This window comes from Dendroctonus ponderosae, unplaced genomic scaffold (genome assembly GCF_020466585.1).
Source record: "Dendroctonus ponderosae isolate FM_Combo_2020 unplaced genomic scaffold, Dpon_F_20191213v2 Dpon_F_20191213_6, whole genome shotgun sequence".
NCBI lineage: Eukaryota > Metazoa > Arthropoda > Insecta > Coleoptera > Curculionidae > Dendroctonus > Dendroctonus ponderosae.
Window position 1 is genome coordinate 4,722,108 of NW_026018814.1, and position 27,040 is coordinate 4,749,147.

The 27,040-nt window shown below is 32.1% G+C and overlaps 1 protein-coding gene across 1 annotated transcript in view; it reads left to right on the forward strand.

Moving 5' to 3' along the window:
- Positions 1 to 27,040, forward strand: part of LOC109540607 (thrombospondin type-1 domain-containing protein 4) — a 107,692-nt gene that overhangs the window by 45,859 nt on the left and 34,793 nt on the right. Inside the window, exons 4-6 of the mRNA XM_048667259.1 lie at positions 4,185 to 4,278; positions 5,206 to 5,305; positions 8,342 to 8,505. Coding sequence (XP_048523216.1) covers positions 4,185 to 4,278; positions 5,206 to 5,305; positions 8,342 to 8,505 — 358 coding nt within the window. The remainder of the gene's footprint in view (positions 1 to 4,184; positions 4,279 to 5,205; positions 5,306 to 8,341; positions 8,506 to 27,040) is intronic.

Sequence of the window (27,040 nt, forward strand, 5' to 3'; positions counted from 1 at the left end):
ATTTCCTCACCCATGTTGTTATATGAATGAATCGAATTCTGGGTTTATGTCGACTAACCAACAGTTTTCTAATTTAAGAGACAAAAAAGACTGAATTTCGAATTTTTTTGAAACGAGAGTCAATTTCTAACCGAACTCCCTCGAAACTTATTTTAGTATTTGCTTCCAGAATTCGTCAAAGACGTAAAAACAACATCAAAACAATTTTAGGCCCAAACAATAACGTTTATCTAAAGTAGAATAAATAATGAAATAATCCGCCAATCAGGAAGGCACTAAATAAAAAGAGGACATTTACACATAAAAATGTCGAAAACTAGATAATTAAAAAACTAACTACGAAGTAGACAACCTATTGTTTGGTCTTCATTTCGATGGATAATTGAATAAAACTTCTTTTTGCTTTGGACACCAGAAGACTAGACCGTTTATGCGGTTTACTTTATTATGTCTTCAACATTGTTTCCGGCTTCAAACCTCATTGTAATTATAAATAAAATTTAAACGGCTTTGGCACTACAACACGAAAACATTGTGTCATTCCTCAATAAAACATTGATGATACCACATCCATTGACCCTCCCATTTATAAATAAACGGCCGGCTTTTAACGGCGGTTTCAGTACATCTAATTATGTCGCATACATTGCAATTTATATAACAATTGTTATTCCGCAAAGTCGCCAGCCTGAACTTATAAGAGCCACATTCAAGCCATATTTACTAGAAGTGCATTAATTAGTAGAAACAATGCATCGATAATGCGTTCCAATGTGGTACTACAGTTCCTACCAAATCGACTAGATGAATAAATTATTAATAGTGGGTCAAGTTTAGTTACCTAATTTGAAATTCTCTTTCAGTAGGTATGGAACGGAAAAAAATCGACAGCCAGTCTTTTGTTTACAAATCCCATGAATAAAAATGTACTACCACTGACAAGGTTATAAATTATAGTGTTGAGTTGTGGCTACAATTTAAATGATTCAGTTATAGGTATACGGGACGAACTGATACCTACACATACGGTTTACTTTTTTATACCTAGTATTAAAACAATGCCAGTCTCTAACTTACCATAAATTCACTAAATCAAGAAGATCTTTTTTTTTGTTTGCTATATGAATTCATTGGCCATTTTCCTATTTGGCAATTCAATTTTTTTATTTTACTTTACTCACTTACTTGTGGTTTGACAGATGTTTAAAAAAAATCGACGACGTTTTCTTTCTTTCGACTTTCGACGACGTCTTTCGACGAGTTCGACGAAAAATTTTGTAGTTTTTTCTGTTCAAAAATCAACCAAAATGCTGCACTGAACTGAAACCCACAGGATATAAATTGCAATCATGATTGGCAGCGGTAATAGGACAAGGACAAAAAGTGAATTTATTAATTTATTTAGGGTGAAGTGTCCTCAATTTACTACTCATATCGCCAAGAACTATAAACAAGTATGAAAAATAATGTCGGAAAATTGATAGTTGAAAAAATAATTGTCAGAGTGAGTGAGTAGACGGACAAACCTCCAGGAACTCACCAAAGATCAAGAAACGTACGTATCTCTAAAGAATTAACGTTTCTGTTAAATGGTGAGATAAATTGGCAAAATTGCCCATATTGGGCGGACATAAACCCAGTGGATGAAGGAGTAGCCACGCGTAACATCTTGAAAAATCTTGGGGATTGATAGGATAAAGGATCTTGGGGATAATAGGACCGATGTTCATCCAAATCTCACTGGAGCGGAATATTTAGAATTCTTGCAGGAAGACTAATTCCATATCTGGCTGCTCTATTTTCTGATCTGGATGATTCCGATGGTCGATTTGGTTGTTCTTTTTCAATACTTCTCATTTTTCAATACTCTAGATGATTTATCACTAGGCAGATGAGGACTGAATGATCTCTCAGATCTCCGGATTTAACATCAATGGACTATTTCTTATGCGAGCACTTGAAAACGATTTTTTTTTTAGACAAAACCAGAACAGATTGAGGAGTTTCAAATATGAATACGACAGAAGTATGGGCTAATTTGCGTTGAAGAAGTTATAAATTTTTAAAAGGAGTTTTATGTAGGCTCAGGATATTGTCACCACCTGGCAATATTTTGGGCATTGGTCCAAGACACATTCAGATTTAATTATTTTTCGAATTAGTTGATTGTTTTTCGAATGTGTAAGACATGTTTGTTATCTACCTATCTTTGAAACACCAAAAAAGAAAAGTTTTAGTATTAGAACGCATTACTTTGCTAAAAAAATTGAGATTGCCAGTTGAAGAAAACGTTGAAAAACGTCTAAAAATCTAAAACTTGATGCCAAAATGTTTTTTACTGAAAAATTTGTATTGAAACTAGTTGTCGACGTAACGAACATATATGTAAAAACGTTTACATAGATTCGATCCATACATATATTATAGTAGCAACAGAAGATTCGATTCAAATTGGAAGTTCATTTAAAAAGCGACAGAGTCCACAGAGAAAAAAACAGATATATTGGTTATGGGTGTTAGATATTTCTTGAATGGCTCAAGCAGCATTAAGAAGTATTGTATGTAAATATATTCCGCAAACCAAAGATCTTGCAAGATTTCTTGCAATTGTACAAAAAATGGTGTCCAAACGAACATACGTTTCTTATACATTGATCCATATACATCAACTATTAGTTGGCTAAAGTGTACAGTTTTTGCCAGTTTTGTTATTTTTAAACTAATTTTTTTTGCTGGCGAAGCCACATCATAGTGAACTGTTTACTTTTCTCCTTAGTAATTATCCATTAAATAAAATTATTCGAAGACAAAGATCCTGACCCGACCCTAAGTGGACTAATTTTATTTAATTGCCAAATAATTGAATCAATGACCGAGAATTTGCGTCATCCGTGCAGAATGTAGCGGAAATAAAGCAAGTTCACACCCAACTAGTCGGATGCACCGGAACAAAGGAACATTAAATCAGAACCATGTCAAACCTTAAATGCTCACTCTTTCCATATTCAATTTGCACTGCGTCATATCAGAAACAGGACATTATGTTATTATACATGTTCACTGTTTTAATTTTTTTCTGCATTTAGTCTAAGCTTAAAACTGCTTCTTCATTGTGAATAAATAGCTCGAGACAATTCGTCCTTTTACCACAAACATAAATTTTTAACTTAACATTTCTTGCTCTTTAAATATACTTTTGTTTTACTACGAAAAATATGAAAATGGGTTTTCGATATTGAAACTGGGGACTGTTTTTATCTTAGTTTTATCGTATAACAGTGTGTTTTTTCAAGAGTTGCTATCCTTTATTTCATCTCCAACAATGCTTGTACATGTCAGCCATTTGGGGCTTGCTTGTTGTGGTATAATCCTTAATATCCTCTTTTTGTCCAAACTTTTCATTAACTTTCTACATACATAAAACGATACTGAAAATTTCCCAATATTTCTYAGRTTTAAYATTCAATGTGTTGTTTATTTAARRTTGCAACTTTGTTTTTAAATTGTTTGTACMCACGATGTTGTACAATTTTCTCCATGAGCTCAAATCTAGTTTAAGAAACGTTTCTACGAACTTACCGTATATAATATTGAGAACTCTACWTTTAACAGATTATATGAGTCTATGAGCGAAAGATCAAAAGCATAATTTGTTTGCAATGTTTCTTTATTTGAAAGAGGTTTAAATTAATGATTTTGYGCAAATTGCACATAGATTACACATTTCAAACCCTARGSKAAAAAATGCATACATCGCCTCYAAATTGCAGTATAATCGTGCAATTACACAACGATTCTTAACTATCTCCGATTACTACGCTAGTTTAAGAAAATTGATGAAAGAAGTTAACTAGGCATGGTTTCATTTTGCGCCTGGTTTCTGTATGTAAATATTCGAACAACAAAATTAAGTTTTGAAGCTGCTCCTCATTTTTGTTTCTCAAATTGTTAACAGCAGTTCRGATAATTCTGAATTAATYAACTCGCAGACTGCTCACGGAGATCTACATAAATAAACAAATMAAAAGATAAATTAGCTACTTATATTTCATAATCCACGCTCTCAAAGCGATCAAGGGAAATTCGGACTATATATTTATCTCATGCTTCCTTATGTATTATCTCACATACTAATCCTTATTCATGTAATCCTACATTCAGTAATAAGTACTTTTTAATTGTAGGTTCGTGAAACGGCTAAGACGGAGGAGACAAGACTGGAAACCCTCTAATGAATGCGTAGGCTTGTACAAACGGATCCATTTGTGTAATACTCAGGTACAAAACTCATAAATATTGAATATTCATGTAAAATAACAATAAATAATCCTACAAAGGTGATAAAGGAAAGGCGAATAGTTCCAAACGCAGCTGCTTCTGGACCTATTTATTTTAAAATAGTTTAATATAACAGAACATATTCTACATCCAAGAAAAGTGAGGGTGCTTTAGTTTTAATTATAAAACGAATCTGCTTGTTTGTGGACCATGAATTTCATTTATTAGCTCTTTTACGACGGTTATATTGGAATTTAAACATTTTATAGCAGTTTTATTTGGGTATTTTACGCGCCTCGTGGTCCTATCACAAGTCGGAATCGTTGCCTTAAAAGTTCAAAAACAATATCTGTTGATGCTCCAGCGAAATATAAATAAGAAATCAATCGGAGGAAAAAATGTTAATTGCGTTGAAATGGTAAAAAGCTTATTGACGAGGTTGTTAACCGCGCCAATAAAATGCAGTTATTGCAGACATTCGGCAAACTGAAAAGTTCTGAGCGTAAGATGTTAATTTACAATTGTGAAGCAGTTTGGGAAGGTAAAATAATAAAGTTCGCAAACAGCTAGACTGATACCTATTTTTATTATTCTAGGATGATGTACTTAACAGTCGCATAAGCAAAATTATGCATGATAAATAAAAAATAATTAACACTTAATAAACGCTCCGTATATTTCATGACGCTTATTAGAAACTAACTAACCACCCACCTTCAATGCCTGTTAATGCCGATATTCGTCGACTGAAAAGCTCATCTTCATTTTTACGACTATTATCATCGGACAAAGAAGAAGGCGCGTCCGATTTCATTAGGCCCAGCAGATAGGTTAATTGAATCGGACGTTCGGAGTCCGATAACAAATGTTTCTTCCATTTAAATTGATTAATCAGACTATTCATTAACTTCATTTGCCTCTTCGCAGGACTGCCCAGGCAATCGAGATTTCCGATATGAACAATGCGCTGCCTTCAACAATCGGCCCTTCAAAGGAAGAACCTACCACTGGGAGCCGTTTTATCAAGGTAAGTGAATTGAACCAGTAGCGTACTCTGCGTGTCTACATCTTGATTTTTCAGTAAATTCAAGGCAGAAAATTATAAAAATACTAGATGAAAAGGAGAAGATCGCTATAGTTAAACAGTAATGTATTTTTCCATTCAAGAACTATTTCCATGCTATAAATTTTTCTGTATCTTCTCGGATTTTCGAGAATTGAATGAAAGGAAAGCAAAAATTACCGACCATAAATTACAGCAAAAAATAGTTCAATTAAGATCTACTATGCGGACAAGACACATAAAAACATAGAATTATGTGCCATCATTGTCTTCAATTAAAAGTTTTTGTCTTTTGCGTAATATAACAATTACTGTTACTCTTATTACTATTATTAATATTATTATTGTTATGAATATTTCCTTCGTATGACAATCTGTCCGTTTGAAGTGTGCAATTATCGAAAAATTACAGCGATAATTGCGCAGTGTGCAATTATCACTCAACGATAATTGCATTGTTTACAAAAAATATTTGACAGGTGTCTTTTTATGTTGAATTAGACATCAAATGTCTTCCTGACAGACCTAAGATATTCAAATTAAATTTAATAAACATAAGTAATAAAATTTAAAGGGTAATAAAATATAATAGAAATAAAATGAATGCACATTTACTTTGTTTACTCAGGATATATTCATCAAAATTACACTCGTGCATCAAAATAAACAGATAATTTTGCATTCGAGTTTGTTGTCTCGTAAAAACGTAAAAAAAGTTTTTAGACAACAAGCTTTCATGCAAAATTATCGGTAATTTTGAAGCACTTGTGCAATTACCCCCGATAATTAAATAGTATCGGATTAGCTTGCATATAATATTCGAAAATGAAATTAGAATTGACTAGAGTGAATGATGATGTAATAAAATATGTTTAATAATATGTTAATAATAAATTTGTTCGCAAAATACGTATAACTTTGAAGTTTTTCACACATATTTTATAGCAGTTGACTGCACAACAAATTTTTTAATAAATCAGGAACACACAATTGACTCGAATCATTTAGAAGCTTATTCTAAATATGTTTCTATTGTGTGATTTGTCATTTCTTCTTCGTTCTCTTTAAAACATACAGGTTTCTAAAAATAAGTCCAAACAGGCTTCGATGCAAAAACAACTTCATTTACATTAAGGTGTTCAAATCTCAATCAAGTAAAATACCAAAAGGATTCATGGTTCCAGAACAGGCTAACGTGAATGGAAATAGTGAGTAAACTAAACATGCAAACAGCGACATAATCATCAGGAAATTATATTTTTTTATGCACAACTTTCATTTCATTTTATCGTTTCTATAATATATTTTATTAATCGACGATTTTGCAACTAGTTAAGCCAAATTTTCTGAGTAAAACTATAACATTTTGACAAAAAGTAAATGGTAATTACAGAACTTTATAAACAATTATACGACTTTTACATAGAGATACATTTCTGATTGAACAGAACGAAAGCAACTAACCGAATTATTCAAAAAATAATTTGAATAAAACTATCATATTAATGATAACGTATAAAATTCGTAATAGATATTAATACAGCATTGTTGAGTAGCAAAAATAAGCCGCAATCACTTAAGCATGTAAAAGATAACACAAGCCTCTTAATAAATTGACTAATAAGGCTCATAAAAAATTGTTGAGAACGAAAAGCTCTCATCAAAAGCTTTAAGAATCTTATTACATTTACCTGCTGCTCCAAATCAACATTTTTGCTTAATTGGATCGAGTGAATGAGACAGGTAAATTAGGTGCTTATTGATAAATGCCTGCCTATTTGGTCAGAAAACCGGACGAGTAAATACTTACTAAATGGCTTTATCAATGCGTTAAAATCCCGATCTCTTCACGCTTAATTAACACTTTCGGTAATTAGCATTGACTTTTGGAGAATTGGCGGCAAGATTTTTCATATTTTCTTTAATCTAATTTCATGGACGAAAGCGGTGTTTTAAATTTATAATTTATTGCTCCGCACTTATATGATGCACCGCTATTTATATGATGTAGATATGCAGGTAATTTCATTTCAGAAAATATTTTTTTGGGGGTACATTTTTCGGTACAATATTTGAATATACCTGAAACCCACATTCTTCGCTCGATTTTTGGGTGTTGATTTCCGATGTGGTTGTTTACAATTTTTCACAGATACTTTCCTATGCAGATAATTTAATGTTTTTTCTGCTTTATCAAGAATTTTTGTTTCTATAGTTTCATCGAAAATTTTATGTGTTTCTAGTTTATTGCTTGCATAAAAAATTTAAATTATTATGATGATTAGGTATATTTAGGATTATATATGTATATGTTTTATTTAATAACAAATATCCCGAAAGATCAATCAACCGGCCACTAATTATCTAAATAAAAATAAATCTAAAATAAATAATCTAAATAATCTAAAAATTGAAAAATTTGTTGAGATGCTGGCAGAGAAAATACCAACCACAATTACAATATTTCCTGTTGCAAAAAATTTGCAACACCAAGAATTGGGAACAAAAAAATGCGGGCTTGATGATAATAAAATGCGTGCATTTTTATGACAAATAGCAGAATTTCAGTGGAATTCATTCGATTTTTTATCTCTACCCACTCTAAAAATAATGTGTCCAAAATTACCTTATTTAATGTAAGTTTAAAATTATTTATGATTTTATTTTAATAAGTAAAGTCCAAACTGTCGCAAATACACCTTCAGGAAAAAGTCCCAAGTTTACAAAACTTATTCTGCCCATCCTTTCGCACATGCAATATTGAAAAAAGCGGCATTAGGAAAACGTAAATAACTTTTCGTAAATACATAGAAAAAAATTCGATTTCACCGATAACATGGATCTTGCATGAATCATCAAAAAGCTATTTATCCGCCACTAGGAAAAGTAAATAGATTCGAAAGGCATCTGGCAATAAATCAGCTATTAAATCTACCCTTGGAACGAAACGTGCAGTAAATTAAAGGTTTATTTGCCCTAAACGGATTTTCCTCTTATTAGGTAAAGCTGAATGCGCCCTAAATTGCCGGCCCAAAGGATTAAGTTTCTATGCCACCCTTAACAAGACTGTGATTGACGGTACCCCTTGTGACCACCCCATATTGGCAACAGGAAAAGCCGCCCCTAAGGGCTCGAAGGGAGTGTGTATTGACGGTTATTGCAAGGTGAGTACATTAGAGAAAATGTGTTATTTATTCATCAAGAATTATAGGCATAGAGCAAGAGCTAAAGTAAATTGAGTGAATGTGGAAATAATAGAGGCAAAATTAATGCATGTGAATGTTTGTTATTTAAAATTTACGTTGATAAAGTAGCTAGTTTACATTTCGGGTTAACTGCTTATTAAGTTCTGATCCACTGCAAAGAGTTGGGGAATCGAAGGTATAATTTATTCAACATCAAATTAGTTTAACGCGAGGAAAACGTTTGATGAATTAAAATTAGAGCGAAGAAAAGAAAACGCTTCTAAATTTCTTTTAAATTAAATGCTTTTTTTAAGTTGTTTGAATATAAAATATTTATGACGTTTTCAAATTTGGTTGTTGCTTGTATAAATATATGATTTTTTGTTTCAGGTAAGTGGACAACTAAAAATGCAGCTGAATAAACGCAAGTATAAAAAATAGATCTAGTTAAAAACAGTTTGAGAATAAACTTTGTTGTTCTCGTTATTAAAAACAGTATCAATAGTTAAAATATTTTATTACGAGCAAAAAATATGTCATCTGCTTCCTAATGAAAGCAAAAGAGTACGTGGATAAATCCTGTTAAACGATTAATACACTCGCATTCACCAGCCTTCAAGAACCGTTACATGATTCATACAACAAAAATTAAGCAAATTGAAACCAACCCATAAATTATCTTATCTATAGCATATAAAGAAATGAAGTAGGCAAAGTTTTCAAGGAAAAAAAATTATGAAAGTTACAGTATTTTTCAAGAATATCGGACTTATAAGAGCACATCCGCGTTATCTAAGTTGTAAATTTATGAAAAATCTAAATTATATTCAAAGTAAATACAAATTGGCAAATTTGCAGCGATTGTTGCGTACTTTTGCCGGTTTTACTCAAATAACAATTTCCTGAAAGTAAAATATGCGGACGTGGAATACCGACATTAACAATTTCTTTCTTTGCATATCGACTGCCTGAGGAAGTCCATATACATATTTGAGGCAAATAGAGGCAGACAACTTCATTGCCTGGCATCTTCCTATGCAATTTATGTTTGACATGTTCAATTGCAACTAACGCAGCCCATTATTGGAGCCCCAGATCGATATTAATTTATGTTTAACAATAGAAGAGAAGCCATTAGTTTAATGGATGGTAATGCGGCCGTTAGAATAATTTGTTTCGAGTGTTGCGATTTGATGTTGACCTTTTTTGAGTTGAACACAACACTGACGTTCGCAGATTTATTTTATATATAAAAAAAAACGAAAAAAACGAAGCTACGAAATTCCCTGCATTATTTATAAGTCACTTTAAAAACGGATTATACTGAAGTGCCACACATCGCCAAATAAAGATATTAATTAAATCGACTTACATCTGATATGCAAATAGAGGATTGGCCGAATTCGATTTGCATGGAAATCATTTAATTTATAAAGTGTGCGTTATTTGTAGCAAAAAAATGTCCAATGAAGTACAGTTATCGGGCGCGATCTTAAAGAGTTAATATTTTACTCGGGATGAATTTCAAATAAAGCGTTAACAAAAAAAATAAATTGATTAGTTGGGATTTGGGTATATTCTACATTGTGACCGAAAAATTGCGTTATTTCTGTTTAGGGCTGTTTTAAAGAGAACAAACGAAGTGTGGAGGAAAAACTGTTTATACCTCAAAGAGATTATGTGTTCAAGATGCAGTTTTAACTTTGCTAATAAGCTTTAGATTATATTATAAAAGTACTCTCACGAAAATTGAAAAAAATCGCATTTCTGTATAATTTTTAACTAACAACTAATTCAAAATTATTTCGAGCTTCTTATTGGAGATCAAAGAGATTATGTGTTCAAGATGCAGTTTTAACTTTGCTAATAAGCTTTAGATTATATTATAAAAATAGGCAATTTTTATAAAATTGATGATCACTCTCACGAAAATTGAAGAAATCGCATTTCTGTATAATTTTTAACTAACAACTAATTCAAAATTATTTCGAGCTTCTTATTGGAATTATGTATTCCAAAACATCAAGATGTAAAATATTATGGAATACATATAAACTTTACCATTTTGGGATGCTATAAATAGTTCAAATCGTCAATATGATCAATATGAGTCACGCATCAATGTCTTGCCTATTGAAAGGAAATTTATTGCTGTTCGCCAACTTGAGGGTTGAGAAATTGCAGCAACTAAACTGTTGATTACTGAAGTTGTGCTTTTATAGGCAGGTAATAAATGGGGAGTTTGAAATAGATCATGTTCAGTTGCACGATTATTTTTGAAGATACTGGCATAATTGCCTCTACAGATCAACTTCTGGCATTTTTACCCGAATATGTACTTACTGTATTAACAATAAAAAAAACATGTATTCATTGTTTATACAGAGTGTTCCCAGTCTGCTATAGTTTAAGAACGTAGTCTTTGACTGATTTTTAGTTGAAAATGCTTTACACACTTGTTGCGGCAATAATAAAAAATAAATTGTTCTTTTGTGATATTAATAGTTACATTTTGAGATTAATTGGCTATGGCTACGTTCTCAAATCAGTAATATGCTGATATTATTTTATTTATGGATACTGTGACGGAAATGTTCGAATAGTAACCAATAAGAAAATATTCATGAATGTGGATCGTCATTTGGCAGATGCAGGTCATTTTCCTAAAGCTTCTGCAGAACCTCGCGTACAGCAAGATTGATGATTGCTGAAGACATTCTTAACGTGATCGAAAATAGTCCCTCCACTAGTGTACAGCGGCAATCCAATCTTGTCTTTGTTAGTAAAATGAAAGTGTGAAGAACCTTGCACAATTTCGATTTGAACTCATTTGAAGAAAATACAGATATTGTTTTATACCTTGAGAAAAACGAAGAAAACATGCCACAATATTATGTGGTAACAGCGGATTTAGGAGAGAAAGTTTTGCAATTAATGAAAAAATTAAACACTGTATCTCGAAAAAAAGCAAATAAAAAATCTTTTTTAGAACATTTTCCATTGAAGTTTGCCGAGAAAAACGTTGTTCATCCTGTATATACAAATCAAGTATACCGAACTAAGAATTTTATGAATTTATGTCACATGAAAACAATTAATTTTTTGTTGTTCAACACCACATGCATTATGATAAATCTCATTAGTTTCTTTTAAAAAAATTGTCGTTTTTCGATAAAGCATATCGCATTTCACTCCTGTTTAAACAATTAATGTTTCAACACAATAACTTTTTTGTTAGTTTTTGCGTACATACAATCGGCGATTAATGGTGAGCATCAACATGCACACAGACGCTTTCGACTAACATAGTTTCATGTGAATAATTTGCAAGAAGATATTGCATTACCGTAGAGAGTCTGCAATCAAGATTAGATCTAACCTAAGGAAAATATAAATAAAATATATGAATTATCGATCAAATTGCCTAGAAAGCAATGTAACCTTTAACAGAACATATTATTTACAACGGCATTTATTTCACCCGCAGCAATAAACTAATAAATTAATCGGAATGCACCATTGTAATTATTGAAACTTTATTCTTGTACTAACCAATCAGGTTTTATAATGTAGGGTAATATTTCCTGATACTACTTATTTACAGTTATAAATAATAAGGAATATTAAACAATTCAAACAAATAAATCGAATCATAAGAAAAGGGTTTATTTAGATTGCCAATCGAGCTTATGCCACTATTTGGATATAAAAATTTGTCACATGTCCTACCAACTTTGGCCAGATTTCACACAATTTAATGCATGTAGATATAACGAAAAACAGCAAGGAACTCTCAATAATGATGCAGCTAAACCCATTGTGCAATCGTTACCAAAGCCAATATGACACGAACAAAATGCATTATAATAAAGCACAAAGAAAACATTGAATAAGGTGTGAACCGCCTATTATATGACGTACAGATCCTAGCATAAGAACAATCTACAATACTACCAACATTCTTTAAACGACGCATTTACATACAAAAATACTTGGCTCTTGATTATCGTTGTAACGAGATCTGTATTTAGATGATTCTTGTGCTTTCCACCTACAACACAATGCTTCAAATGTAAGTAGTGATTAAGATAGCGATTTGGAACAAGTGATCATTTCAAGTGTCATTCAAACTTGATCATTTGATACACTGAAAAATTCTACATCAACTTCTAGATTTATTAAGGTTCCAATTGGTTTATGTAGATTTTCTTTAGGGTTTCTTCCGCTTTGAGGTCTCAACATTGTTTTCTGCGCTTTCTTCCTGTTTATTAGATTATGCATTTTGTCTTTTTTTGCACGTTTTTGTGTTGCTGAATTGACTTAGTGGATAATAAAATGATGTAAATCTATAGAAAATTGAGCAAGTTTAGAATAGAAGAAGTTTTGTAAGCATGGTATATGTATTGCTCAGACCAGCGTAAGCTTTCGAGCGAATCACAACCAGGAAGAACAAATTTTTTTAAATTCACACCTGATAATTCAGATATTTTATTTTGTATATACTAAATTTATATAATTGTAATTTAATTATATTTGAATAATTTATGACTGCTGAACTAAATTACTTTATTTGTTGATCGTTTTATTTGACGGTCAGGAAGGCAAATTTGTGTTTAACGAATAGTAAAAATAAATAAGAACAAGGATGGAGTAGAAATAGTTCTACGTGTGAATTTATAGGACATACACAACCGTTCAGGAGAAAGAAGTGCGTTGTTTTTCTTTAAATGGATTTTGTTTCGCAAGAGCTCGTAATATATAAGTTTTTTTTTCAGTGGCTATACATAGTCTTTTACTCTTTTACTTACACATGGCCTCTTATATGAATTTATCACAAAATATTCATCAGTAAACCTTTTGGCATTATGCATTGGCAAGGACCAGTTTACTGAGTTACTTGATGAAAATAATAATATATCGCATTCGTTTTTGGCTTAATTCTATGTTTCTATTTTACGGTTCATATTTATTGAAAATGTATGTAGCAGGAACTGAGTTTCGTATTATAATTTTCGGCATTGCGATGCATTGAATATATACAGGGTTATTGTATATATTCGAGGGCGGACTACTTGATTTACGTAAATCAATTTTTCTTGAAGGCGGATCAAGATTCGAAAAAAGAGCAAAATATATTGAAAATTGTCTGATTTTTCAGATTTTTTATAAAAATATAATGTCGAGAATGAAGCGTTATCAACGAAAGTAGTTGATCAGGGTTAATAGACATTTTCAACTTTTATTTTAAATTCTACATGGATTGTTAATTAAGAAACCACTGCTTGAACCGTGAATAAATCTTTTATTGTTTTGCAACAGCTGATAAAATCGCTGATTGTTATCTGTTCTTCAAATATAAGTTTATGCGTTTCTACACTTTTATTCACCTCATGAACATCTTGATTGTTACGCACTTTCTACTTTTTTTGTATTTGTTCAGTTAGAGTCTAGACTTTCCTGATCATTTGAGATAGTTTTCAGATAAAAAAAGCGAAAAATACTACTTATTCGTTGACCAATTGGCCAAGTTACTTTATTAAATTAAGGGCTAAAATCCAAAAAAAATGCCTTCGTACTCTCATTGGTTAATTCTACTAAATTGAATTGGAAATTTATTGCAAACAACGGATATAAAACAATGATGCCTTGAGCACCGAAAGAACTCTTCGGGCACATCATCGTCCACTTTAAAATCCAACGAATGTTCTTTTGACGAAAACAAAGTTTGTGATTATGTTGTTTTGTCACTTTCATTGATAACAGTCTTTTTTTATTTTGCCTTTAATGTTTTGGATTATGTTGGATTTTAGTTTTCATTGGGGTTTTCATTACAGTGCCTATTTAAATATCGTTTTTCATATAACAATGTTCATTGTGCTTTAATTAAACAATTTTCTTAAAGCACATGTAAATTGCTTTCTTTACAATGCAATTTGAGAATATCGAGATTCAGTTCTAAATTTTGAAAAATCGACAACTTTTGAAAATGTTTTGGGTAACAATTTTAAAAAAATGAGAAAAATAACTAGAAAGACTGAAAAATTTATATTGTGGGGCGCGTAATTGAGTAACTATTTGCCAAACTCTAATGCACAAATGTGTATGACAAAAAAGCGATTATTAGAGCTAATAATTGGTCTAACGTTAACTAGGCAAAATGGACAGAACTAAACAATAGAACGTATTTATTTACTGTGTGAATCTAAAAATATTTTGTAAACTGTATGTACGTTCTTTGAGCAAGTTATTGTATATTTTGCAAATGCAAATAGATATGAACGCCACTTTAATAAAAAAAAGTCAAGGCAGGTTTCAGCATTACGGTTCTGTTTCCACAAGCGTGTCAAAGGCGTTCCATATTTTCCAAACATAATAAAATATTACTAGAAAATATAGGTTGAACGTAAAACTCAAATACGTTGCGGCGCCAGTCAACCTGCCTTGCGTCAATCAGCCGATATCATTTTAATTTGCATCTATCCAAACCAGATTGAATGCTGTATAATTATTGTGGGTTATGAACGTTATGGAAATGAATAATATTTTCTTTAATTCCGATATATGTACAGACATGAAATGTAGATAAGTATCTCGCAATGACAACGAGCTAAATGGAGATGATTGATAGAGCGATGCATTCCGATGCTTGTTTGGAGTTGGGCTTGATATTGAAAATGAACGAAAAAGGCTGGTTGAATTTGAAATAACAAATTCGATGGAAAATATGATAATGATGAGTAAATTGCATCCAGAACTCAGTGTTTTCAAATATTTTAACCAATGTGAACAACCAACTTCCACAAACGCCTAAATAACAAAAAGTTGGAAACCATAATTGGAAACTTACATAATTATTATAAACCACGCAAAAATATTATATACTATCTTAAATAGTTTTGTACTTTTCTGGAGCCCTGTGTTTTTTGCACAAATACTTGTTGGGGATTTTGCCTTTTCAGCGCAGGAATCCAATTTTAATGGCTTCACACAGTTTTGGTTTATTTGTTGAAGATTTTCTATTTTCAAATTTACGGTGTCATACAAACGGTTTTGAACAAATTTTGTGTAACATTCTGCGTTTGTGTTAACTTTTCTCGAAACGGTTTTGGAAGCATTTGTCGACTGCGCAAAATGAGGCAACAATACAACGCGCCCCAATTTTGGCCAGCGCTATTAAAGTATCAAACTATGTTAACAATTTAGATAATTTAAAAACATTTCGTACTCCCACTTAACTTAGAAGTTTTAAAGATCTTTGTAAATAATTCAGGCCATTTTAAAACATTTTGATATTTGTTATATTTGTATATAAACCTAAAAACATTAGCAAAATAAAAAGAAAAACAATTTGGTTTCAATGCTTTTGGCGGAGCTACAGGATTTTGATTCTGTAGCTCCGTATTCTGTGTTGAGGTTTTGATGTGCCAAACTGTTTTAAATGTTAGTTTTTCATTATTCTGCTATTGCTATCAGGTTCGTATTCTTACAAATAAAATTGGAGAAGTAACATTTTTAAATGCTCGAAATTATTAGCGAATATCTTTAAATTCCAAATTAAAATCAAATCCTGGGTTCTCCAGTCATTTATTGTTTATTTATCAATTAAAAAAACGTTTCGGTGTTTTCCACCATCATCAGTTTCACTAAAATAACAGGTAGTAAGAAAAAATATATAAATGTTTTCATTAATCTAAAAAACAATCACAGTTTGTCAACAGCTTGTTATATCACATGTTGACAAACTGTGATTGTTTTTTAGATTAATGAAAACATTTATATATATTTTTTTTACTACCTGTTATTTTAGTGAAACTGATGATGGTGGAAAACACCGAAACGTTTTTTTAATTGATAAATAAACAATAAATTACTGAAGAACCCAGGATTTGATTTTAATTTGGAATTGAAACACAGTCAGGAAAGTACGTACAATATCTTTAAAGCTGGTAAATAAACTTCGAAAATGTATATTTTTAATTGATTTAAACTTTTAGCAAAGATCTTTAAAAAATTATCTAGTGGAATTTAATATTCAAATATCTAAGACCGAAATTGGGTCGGTGTAGAATTGCAATATTTCGTTAAGAAAACAAATAATTCCAAAATCGTGTGAAAAGCAAGTGTGAGATAAAAATTATTCCATACCAGTTATTCAAAGTTTCGAATTGATACAAAATTGATAAATTTTTTGACCCTTTGTGAAACACTTTGTATATTTTGAAGTTAAAACTTTCAGCAAAAGAAATAATTGAAAAGTCAGTAAAATTCATTACCCGCAGAGAAAATTAAAGATTTGCCTCTTTGCAAAAACACGCCACGCTCTAAAGAAATATAAAAATGTTTAATATCCCCATTTTACATTACTTTTTCAGCTTTATTTTTATATTCCCTGCAGTACAGTCTAGTTTTGCATCTTGTTGGTATATAATAATTTCGTTTTTGCCCATACCACCTTGCATAAACAAGCTATTTATAAATCTATTCTACTTTGCATCTCGGTCCAGTTTCTCTCCTTCAAGCTGCATCAAACTTATATGAGCTTTCAATAAAGTTTTCTGCTTAAATTCACAAAACCTTCATGTTTAAACTGATCCAAATCAAAACTTATTGGTGTTTGACACATAGCGAGAAAGTGAAATATTGTATAATCCGAAACACGATGGATATTTACAAGAAACCGTGGAAAAACTGTACTTCGAATAAACGTTGATTACCTTTGTAATAATATTTATAGCTAAAGCAAACCGATGTGCGGTATGCGAAAAACCAATGTTTGCCTAGATCCGTCGTCGCACTAACCATTCAGTACTGTTTGCGACCATAATATCAAAAGTTTCTTTAAATTTAGCTCGACCAACCGAAAATAAACTGGAAAAAGTGAATGAAAATCATTGCTAAATTATATGCATTGGCATTGGTGCATTATTAGCAGGAAATATAAACTTTACTCGAGCAAATCGTTTATTTTTCAATGATACTGTGGAATGCAATCACATTGCAGTTTTTCGCCTGATTCATTAACTAGGTCATGCTGATGTGTTTATTGGATGGTGCAACTTTTGCAGAGTTTGATGCTGAACAACGCAAACAAGATAAATTGAATCAACAATCATCACCTCATTCTTTGTCCGAGCTGTGCCACGGGTAGGTCAAAACAATACAGTTTGCACATTTTTTCTTTAACTATTGGCAGTTAAGGGAAAGAGACGCTTTCTGCAGTATCCACATGTTTAGTTTAAACTGGGAACGGAAGCGTAGCTGTTAGCTCAATCCAGAACGTAGAACTACATAAACCACAAATGATAAGAGGAGAATTTAGTAAGAAGACTTTATTTTCACTAAACTTCCATACAGCTTTTGAAAATTTCCAATTTTTTTATATGTGGCTATTGTTTTACAACATTTCGCAAATCCGCTGCCATCATCGAATATATGTTCCCCTTTAGAAGGACTCGTTCTGGTTAATTCCTGTATTAGACAGTCTAAATCTTTACGATTGACAAAGCACTGAATTAATGCATTTTTAAACTGTTCGGATTGCTTAATTCAATTTTATCACCTACTAAAAGTCTGGCGTTCTCATTCGAAAAGCAGTTTATTGCAGTCAATGTCATTTAATTTGGATTGTAATTTGGATTAATTGTAAACTTTTTGTCGTATTTTTTTAATATAATGATTTAATTATTGCATCTACACTCCAGTGTTGTTCCTATTCAGAAAACGAGATTCTTAGAAAAATAAAGCTACAATTTTTTATTATTTGGCAAAGTTTTTTGTTGCAACTTTACTTTTTCTTCATTTCACAATTTATTTTCAAGATAAACTACCCCAAAACATTAATTATTTACATCTTCTTCCCTTTCGAATTTACCAAAGCAAATCGTCGTACTAATATTGTAGCTATTTCCATATTCCTTTTCAACCAAGTACTTCAAAAGTACTGCCTTTATCAGCAGAAAAAAATGTGTACCTACAGGTACTTTGTGTACTTCTGATCGTATGAATGCGATCAGAACTTTCTTCAAACATTTTGTGCTCAGTTTTTGGATTTTCATCCTCAACTTTCTGGCTTGCCGCTTTCAAAAATCTTCTTCACTTCTAATCTCTTCATGTATTTCCTTTTTATTTTTATTATATATAGTTATATTTATTTTATTCCCCTTTTAGTTTAGTCGGATAAGCCTTCGCTGTCTTGACGACTTATGTGACGGGATGGTTTAGGTTGATCAATTGATTTCTATGTTCCAACTGCTTGATTTCCAAGAAACATGATAAATTATTTTCACCAAAAATGTCTACAATTAGTTGTTCAGTAAACTGTTCGGTCGACTTTTCTAACAATTCCAGAAATCGGACACAAGTTGACTGATGTGCCTGTATTTTATTTCATTCAATATCTAACCTGATTGTAGTGGACTTTGCTTTTATCTCAGGGCATGTGCATTTATAAATAAATATATAAATAGACAACAAATATAATTTGTAATTGTAATTTTGAACAAATTTATGTCCTAAGTTTTAACGCAATAACGTTTTAATAAACGCAATTTATTATTGATCTAGACTCTCGAACAAACGCTCATCCAAAAAAGTTGGTCTGCTGCATTGATTTAACCATTTCAATCAGCAATTTAAATAATTTTTCGAAGTTTGACTTTAAGTACAGAGGTCCAAAAGTTCAACATTCTCCCCTAGCATAAAGAAGCTCGGACAAAATGATATTTTCAACTTTTTACTAGTTAAGTACAATACTTTGAAGTACAAAAGTTTCCAAACCGAAACGACGTGGGCTCAAAGACACTTTGGACTTCACAGACGCTATTTTCCGAATTTGCTCTTGGCTTTTGCCGCTCTAAATTCTGAACTACAATAACAGCTTAAATWCTGAATTAGTTATTTTGAATAATTCGGATAAAYATAGCAAAACCGGTCGATTACCTATAGTTAATTGGTCAAACCATAATAATACSAAACCWKMGAAATACCAWTTTTTATGTATGYATATRGATATTAATTAATACTATTCATTTTTTTTAACGACTAGTTAGAAAATAAWRGGSAGAAGTTTCYCMGTTTCGCTTAACARYAATATTTTCCAGTTTTAGGAAATTAATAAAAAAGTCACAAAGCWAATATATAACCCCATATTATTTATTATTATTCACAAAACTAGCAAGGCATTAAAAGGAAAAATGTATCTTATGAAATTGTGCAAATATTCAGAACACAATTTTGCACGCATTCAAGTCGTAGAAAAATAAAATTGTAAACGACTATTCTTAACACTCCAATTTTCAAAAAAAAGTTGCATACGTTATTTGTTTAACTGAATCAGGCAGATTATCGACATTTCCAATTACGGCTTTTTCCTTTTACGAACACAAACAGAATATAGAACCTTTCAGTGTAAGCTTACGTAAGTTGTAAGATTACAAGTTATCAGAAAAGTGACAAAGTGCATACCTGCTAATTACTAGATGGCAAAGATATGGGCGAATTTTATAACAAGTGAAACGTTCACACTCACCAATAAAGATAATGATCGCTTGCGAGCTGATTCCATATGAAATTTATCGCCTGAATAATTAAAAGCGGCTTCCTGCGAAGAACTTGATTATTTTGACAAGATTGAAGAAGAAACTAATTAATTTTGACGGGAAATAATTGTGGTTTATGATCTTTATTTTCCGCACACGTTATGCACATTGCTATTGCTGGTGTTACTTCACAGGCATAATGTGCAAGTTTTCCAAATCAATGAATCGAATAAATTTCATTAATTCCCATTTTCGTTGTGTGTAATTGTCCAATCAAGCGAACAATTTACGCACTCTGAATTATTTATAAACCTCCCTTGCGAAATGCAATCGTGAATAATAAAGGACTGTTTCATCTTCGGCGACCATTGGCTAATCAACGGATAATTATACAAACGGCGTCGAAAATTGTTTATGTGAAGTGCGATTTTAAATTTGAATAGAAATAAAAGACTCGTAAATTTCCAAAGTGGCGGCTACGTGATAGATTGTTGGTACCTGAGCGAGGTGCAAATGAGATCATTTGTCTCTATCCAGTCGATAAGCTCTTGATGTCCGGTTGTAAATTTAGCGGTTCAGTCACTCAGTTGTTTTAGATGCTGCTGTTTGAATTATTTATTAGGTATTATTTCATTTTTTATAATTAGTTAGTCAATTGACATGACGATTTGTTGATGCAATTTAAACTGCACAGTTGGTTAGCGAAATAAATAGAATAACTTGTTAGTATGCAGTTAACATAAACAGTTTTGCCTGACAATCCACTTGCAATAAACCAGACTCAATATTGCTCTGTTTTCGGATAAATTTTCGTCAGTTTCGGAGCCTGCAATTTACGAAATCGAACTCGAAAACATAATCGCTGCAAAGTTATTGATGCGAAGGTTGGAATTTACGCACGTGAATTGGACTATAAATAAAAAATGTTTGAAAGTATTTGCAATCCTGTAAGCCAATATAGATAGATCGAGGTGGTAAACTAATGGAATGCTTAGAGGCTTTACGCACAGAAAGCCAGTATCAGGTTGAGGTATTTAACAAATAGGCAAAACCACAACAGCATATTGAGGATTAGGTCTAATTCTGAAGGAGCACTTATTATTACATACAGTTTTATATTATTCAAAAGCGTGCTCATTACTTAATTAGAAAAAATCAAAATTAATTTTAAGACGGAAAAAACAGAAGAAAGAAGTATTYTCGATMTATTAAGCCTGCTTACRTAAAGATGAATATCGATAATGTAAACTWGAATTTTCTTTTACCTACTAACTTTGCTCTTTTTTCCAAACTCTTTTGTCCTTAAAATTAMTCTTTAGAACCGCTTTTCTTTASCGCTTTCGCAGTCGTCATTGTTCAAYATATATTTTATGTTTGTTTTACCTAGTAGCTATTAGTTGTAATTGCAATTAATGTYCAATTTAATTACCGAGCAATTTTRCRGRGTAAGAAACCTCCGAAAAAAACCTTATTTAAACTTGAATCCTGCTTTCTAGCTTCAAGGTGGTTTGTATGCGAAAAAGCCCATTGTATCCAAGAATTACGGCCGCAACTCGAACACAATTGAATTATTATTAAAAACAACCGTATCTATTTCGCTAAATGGTTTTACTTCCAGAAGCCATCGTCGATCAAGTCAGTCGATAGTTAAACTACCTGCTGAAACCATTGTTTTCAAAATAAGAGTTTCTTATCGTGTCGGTACGTTTCAATTGTATTTTAAACTCGCCTAGCCGGAAGAAATCTCGACGTTCCGGTAGATTAACTGCATCTAGTAACACTATTTCATATATTGTCTAGTTTAAATTATATGGCAAAATTATGGCTTCATTTCAAACGCTTTTATCACGATTGGAACAACTCAGGTGCATTTCCACTAGTAGAAGTACCTTTCAACAATATCAACTATAAACACTTTATTACCAGGTGGTTAACAGCGAACTTTATGGGGGACATTGTTTCAAATTTTTGTTAATTTGGACCTTTACTAAACACACGTTGTTSATTAGTTTAAGTGGAACTTTACACGCTCCGTTAAAGAAACYTTTGAAGAGTTGCTATCTTTCTTCCTTTGGCTTAGATAGCAAATAATCTGGMAAACTTGCTTAGTCMAATCAAGWTGWGCAAATTMTCTACAGGTYMTTTGGCCATTTGCTTTTAARTYWWTWGCYAAMYKWGCTAAACTTGCAAATAARAAMATKTTTTTYGTAGATGTRGMAAATCTTTTGTATTYAGCAGCCATTGAGATCTTCGTCATTTCTTCCTTGMGSATATCGRTAATTAATGTTTAATGTAGTAGTTAGTCACTAACTTCCACYCTTTGAAGTATTTTGGTTGCTTCTAGTTGCTTGTTCGGGTTGCCATGYTGTTTCTGCCTGTTTGGGTTGTTCTTGTTCTTGCACTTGGTGTCACGAAAAACGAATTGTTTTGACCACTTTTTGCCTAAAACTAATATGCTTACARGAGACTAAATCTTAAATTTAAAAAATATTTGGTTTGTGCTGGCAAACGAGAGGCGATTTATGACCTCAGTTGAAGTGAAGATTTCACCGCCTAAGCAATTTGATAAACCTTATGAGACGATATCAGATATGGAGAAATCAAGCTGTAGAAGCTTTCGGCCAATTAAAAAACTTGTACACAGTCTTAGTCAGTACATAGTCTTCATACACATCAGATATTTATTTCATATGAGATCATCATTATATTATGAGAATCTTATGTACCTAATCAGAAGAAAATATCTTATACTTTCTTTCGATCTTTGGTACCAGCTGTTCACTTTCCACATTTAAAAGGGTACCAATCAAAAGACGATTGCGTGGAATCAATCTAACTTTTCACAGGCAAACTTTTCGAGAGATATTAAAATGTCTGTGTAATAATGATTATTATTAAAAATAATGATAATGCATCTTAAATTGGGAGGCAACGAAAATACTTTCTGAGCAACACGTAGAATAGCGACTCATGCCATTAATTTTCAATGTTACAAATTATTCCATATAAATATTAATTATAATCAGTTAATTTAAATCGATATTTTGCAAATCACAATTCCATTTTAGGCACTAACCATATCGACTTAGTTCCACGTAGAAATTTCCGTTTCTGATAAATATTTTGCCAAGTAAACCCAAAAATATTTCTTGGCTGCTTTGGTACAAGTTTCTACTACAGTAGTTTACCTTGAATAAATTTTTACAGCTTTTCTAGTGTTTCGTCCATAATCCTAAGTACCACTCCAGACAGCTATAGAATTATTCGCATTATTTCTTAATATGTATCGACAATGCGATACTTAAATAAGCAAATCCGCAAAACAATTCTGTTCCACTTCGCCATTTTAATGCATAGACTAATAATAATAATAATAAGCTCTTTCTTGATTGTCATTGAATTGGGTACCGCCTTATGCACCAATCTAGATAGACACCAATGCGGTAAAACACGAGTGGTGCACACATTCAGCATAAATAACCGACTCCCGGCTTGATTTGTAACGTTTCTGTTTGTTCTGACATGGGTTTTGCGAATAACAAGTTGTTTTATTGAAGATTTTCTCGAGTACCACTATAATTCAGCAAATAATGGCTTTTAAAGAGCCCCATTACGAGTCTGAACGACTGTTATTACGCGAACCCTTGCTCGCCCATTTAAACAGGGATGTAGGCGTGGGACTTTTGTACGATTGTTAAACAGAATAAATTCTATAAAGGGGCAAATGTTATTTAATACTTAAAACAAGTTAAATGCTTATGGTTTTTTTCCTTTTACGGGTGCGCCGTCATTAAATCCAGTTCAAGAAGTAGGTACAGTTATGGATACCAACGGTCGTTTTTTGGGCATTTAGGCAATTTAAAATCGGTAATTATCATCAACCGACAATGAAAGCAACATCTTGATCTTTTACGGCATGTTTATGATAATATATGGCAATAATTCATTATACTGTTAGGTACGTTCCTTCTAAATGAAAACAGATTTACAGACTTGCCTAAATGTCAGCGCTAAATTCATTGAATGTCTTCAAAAACGATTTACAGTTACAAATATTGAAAGGTAACTTGGACCTTTCATAAGTCGATTTTGTAACTAAAAAAAGACAAGCAAATCTGAAACTTCTTGAATTCAAATCAAGACTGTTTGAGAAAACTGCCTCAATTTCCTTATGGATGGTTCACGTTTTAAAAAGTCCATTTAGTTCTCTTTTGAGTGATGGAAAAATGAGCGTTCTTCCTCATTTTCCTTCCGAGAAATTAGGAAAACATGAAATTTTGGCATAATCTTGCACGTAAGTGTTTGATATTCAAATTTTGCTTTCTGGGTCAAAACTACTGGAATTTCTTCACTCAAGTTGTTATGACTGAATCGAATTTTCAATTCTCTATCCAACGATGCCAAAACGAATTCTGTGGCTCCAATGGGGGTTGAGAAACTTCTAAAAAAGCACGGTCATGTTTGAGTCGATTTTACAACTCAAAACAAACACGCAAGTCTAAACTATTTGAAATCAAGACTTTTTTGAGAAAACTGCCAACATTTCTTTATCGAGGGTTCACTTTCTAAAAAGGTCATTTAGTTCTCTCTAGAATGATGTAATCACGAGGGTTCTTGCTCATTTTGCTTCCGAGAAATGAGGAGAAACGGGACGGAAAACATGAAATTTTGGCAAAATCTTGTACCTAAATGTCTGCTATTGAAATTTCGCTTTCTGAGTCAAAACTGCTCAAATTTTCTCACACATGTTGTTATGATTGAATCGAATTTTCAGTTCTCTATCAAACGATATCACTATGATTGCATGCTCCCCCCCTTGTGCTGGGTTTATGTCGACTAACGATAATTTTTCTAATTTCATGGACAACAAAAAACTGAATTGAACACGATCTTAGAAACCCATAAACTGTTCAAATCGAACCAAAAAAAAAATACAAACGGAAGTTTCTATTATTAATTATGCAACATCTGAATAAAACATAATGTATTACTCGTAGTGACATGTTCGCGAAATGGACAAACCTTGTTAGTTATTATTTATGGAAGCTAAATCACCTAAATATGCAAAAATCTTTCAATGTTGCATAAAATATACTCTATTGGTATGAAGCTGGCAAAATGTCAATAATTTTTCAATCCAAGTACTGCGACTGAAAACAATTCATGTGCAACAGGCAGAAAAAGCGCAAACCTGCAGTGACGTTCATATAGTATGGGTTAAATAATTTTGTATACATAGTAATACAAAATTGGGGCCACTATTTTTAATTAAAAAAATGATTTTTGTTGAGTTATCGACGACTTTAACTGTTATCATGTTCGTTTTGCTGAAGTGATGCAGAGCTTGCAAAATTTAAACCAAAAGATGCAATTATTATTAATCTAAGTACTTTTTATTACCGAAAAGCTAATATAATACTCAATATCAAGGTAAAGTCGACCAGTAGAATGCTCTATTAACTCACGTTACCTCTGACTTATTATTTAATTGCGTTTCTGCGCCACCCTCCGGTTCTCCCTTGAAAAAAATGCAAATGCAAAAATGACCTGCTGTGTTATTCCAGATTTATAATTTTGCAAGTATTTCAGTTCTCAATGAAAACAAAATCTATTTTCTGAAAAGTTACCTACAACTCCTCCAGAGGAACGCCGCCCATTCCAAATCACCCTGTATATTATTAAGCTTTCAATAAACAATGTGTAATAGTTGCAGCTAATCGCTTGTCCATTTAATGTTACCCAAATTGTGCAATCCCTTCTCTCAACTCAAAATGATTATTAATTAATCCGAGTAGGAACCGAGAGAAATCATCGAGTCGACTCAAGGCAATAAAAGCATTATAAATTAATTACTACACATGAAGCTGAATTTAAGCGGAATTAAATCCGAAAACTCAATTCATTAATAAACGTTAAATCTTCCAATTCGATTCCCATAACTTTGGTGCGGATAGGATTTAAATAAATACTCGTGCGTTGGTACACGGTTTAATTTATGAATATGTTTGATTTTTACGATCTCTGTGGAAGGGTAATTATAAAATATAAACTCTATTGACTATCTATCTATGTACACTTGATCGATTTGCCATGTCGCACTGAACGCACATGGTATCAATAGAGGATTTTAATCCAATAACGAGTAATTAAGTTTTATGGCGATATTTTGAAATCAGCTCGAACTAATTGCATTAAGCCACTGGAATTAAGAACGGGAAAATGTGAAAAAATGCACATCTGGTTTAATCAGTTATATGCCGCCAATCGCAATTAATAAAGCGATGAACGCGGTGCCATGCACACTTAAGATCACGCCGACAACCTTACTTAAAGCCCGGCTTGGTTCTTAATATCAAATCTACAAAGCTGAAAAGGGCGCATTGTGAAAAATTCACACGATAGGATAATTATCACGTTTTTTTTTGCTTATCAAGCATTTTCAATCAATAACCATAAGGGATCCAGTGACAAGTTTGCGACTAGAAGATTCCATCTATCAATTAGCTTGGTCGAAATTAGCGTTAAAACTGACCAATTTCATTATATTCAGAACCTATACACATTATGTGTGTGTGTATATTGATTATTTTTGTTTCTAGGTATATTTTCCGTAACTTAAAGTTGCGCTACAAAATCCTTTGGGTAGGAAAATTAAATATATGATTTCATCCATTCACTTTTCTCTAAACTTTTACCAGCTGGTTTACCAACGTTTTGCCTGATTAGGATGCGTCTCCAATCAAAGTTTGAGCACAGAATTTGATCGAAAGCTACCAGCACAGTTTTGACTGAACATTATTTTTTCCGCACAGTTTTTTTCATTGGCTTTGTGAGTACATGGTTCAACTTATAAGGTAGATTTTAAAAAACCTCTGGTGGAACCGAGACAGAAATATCTAGATAAGTTCTATATTGTTGAGGCGGATTCATTTTTTACAAACTTCTTTTTGGGTATTTCGCCTCAAAAATTTTTCCTC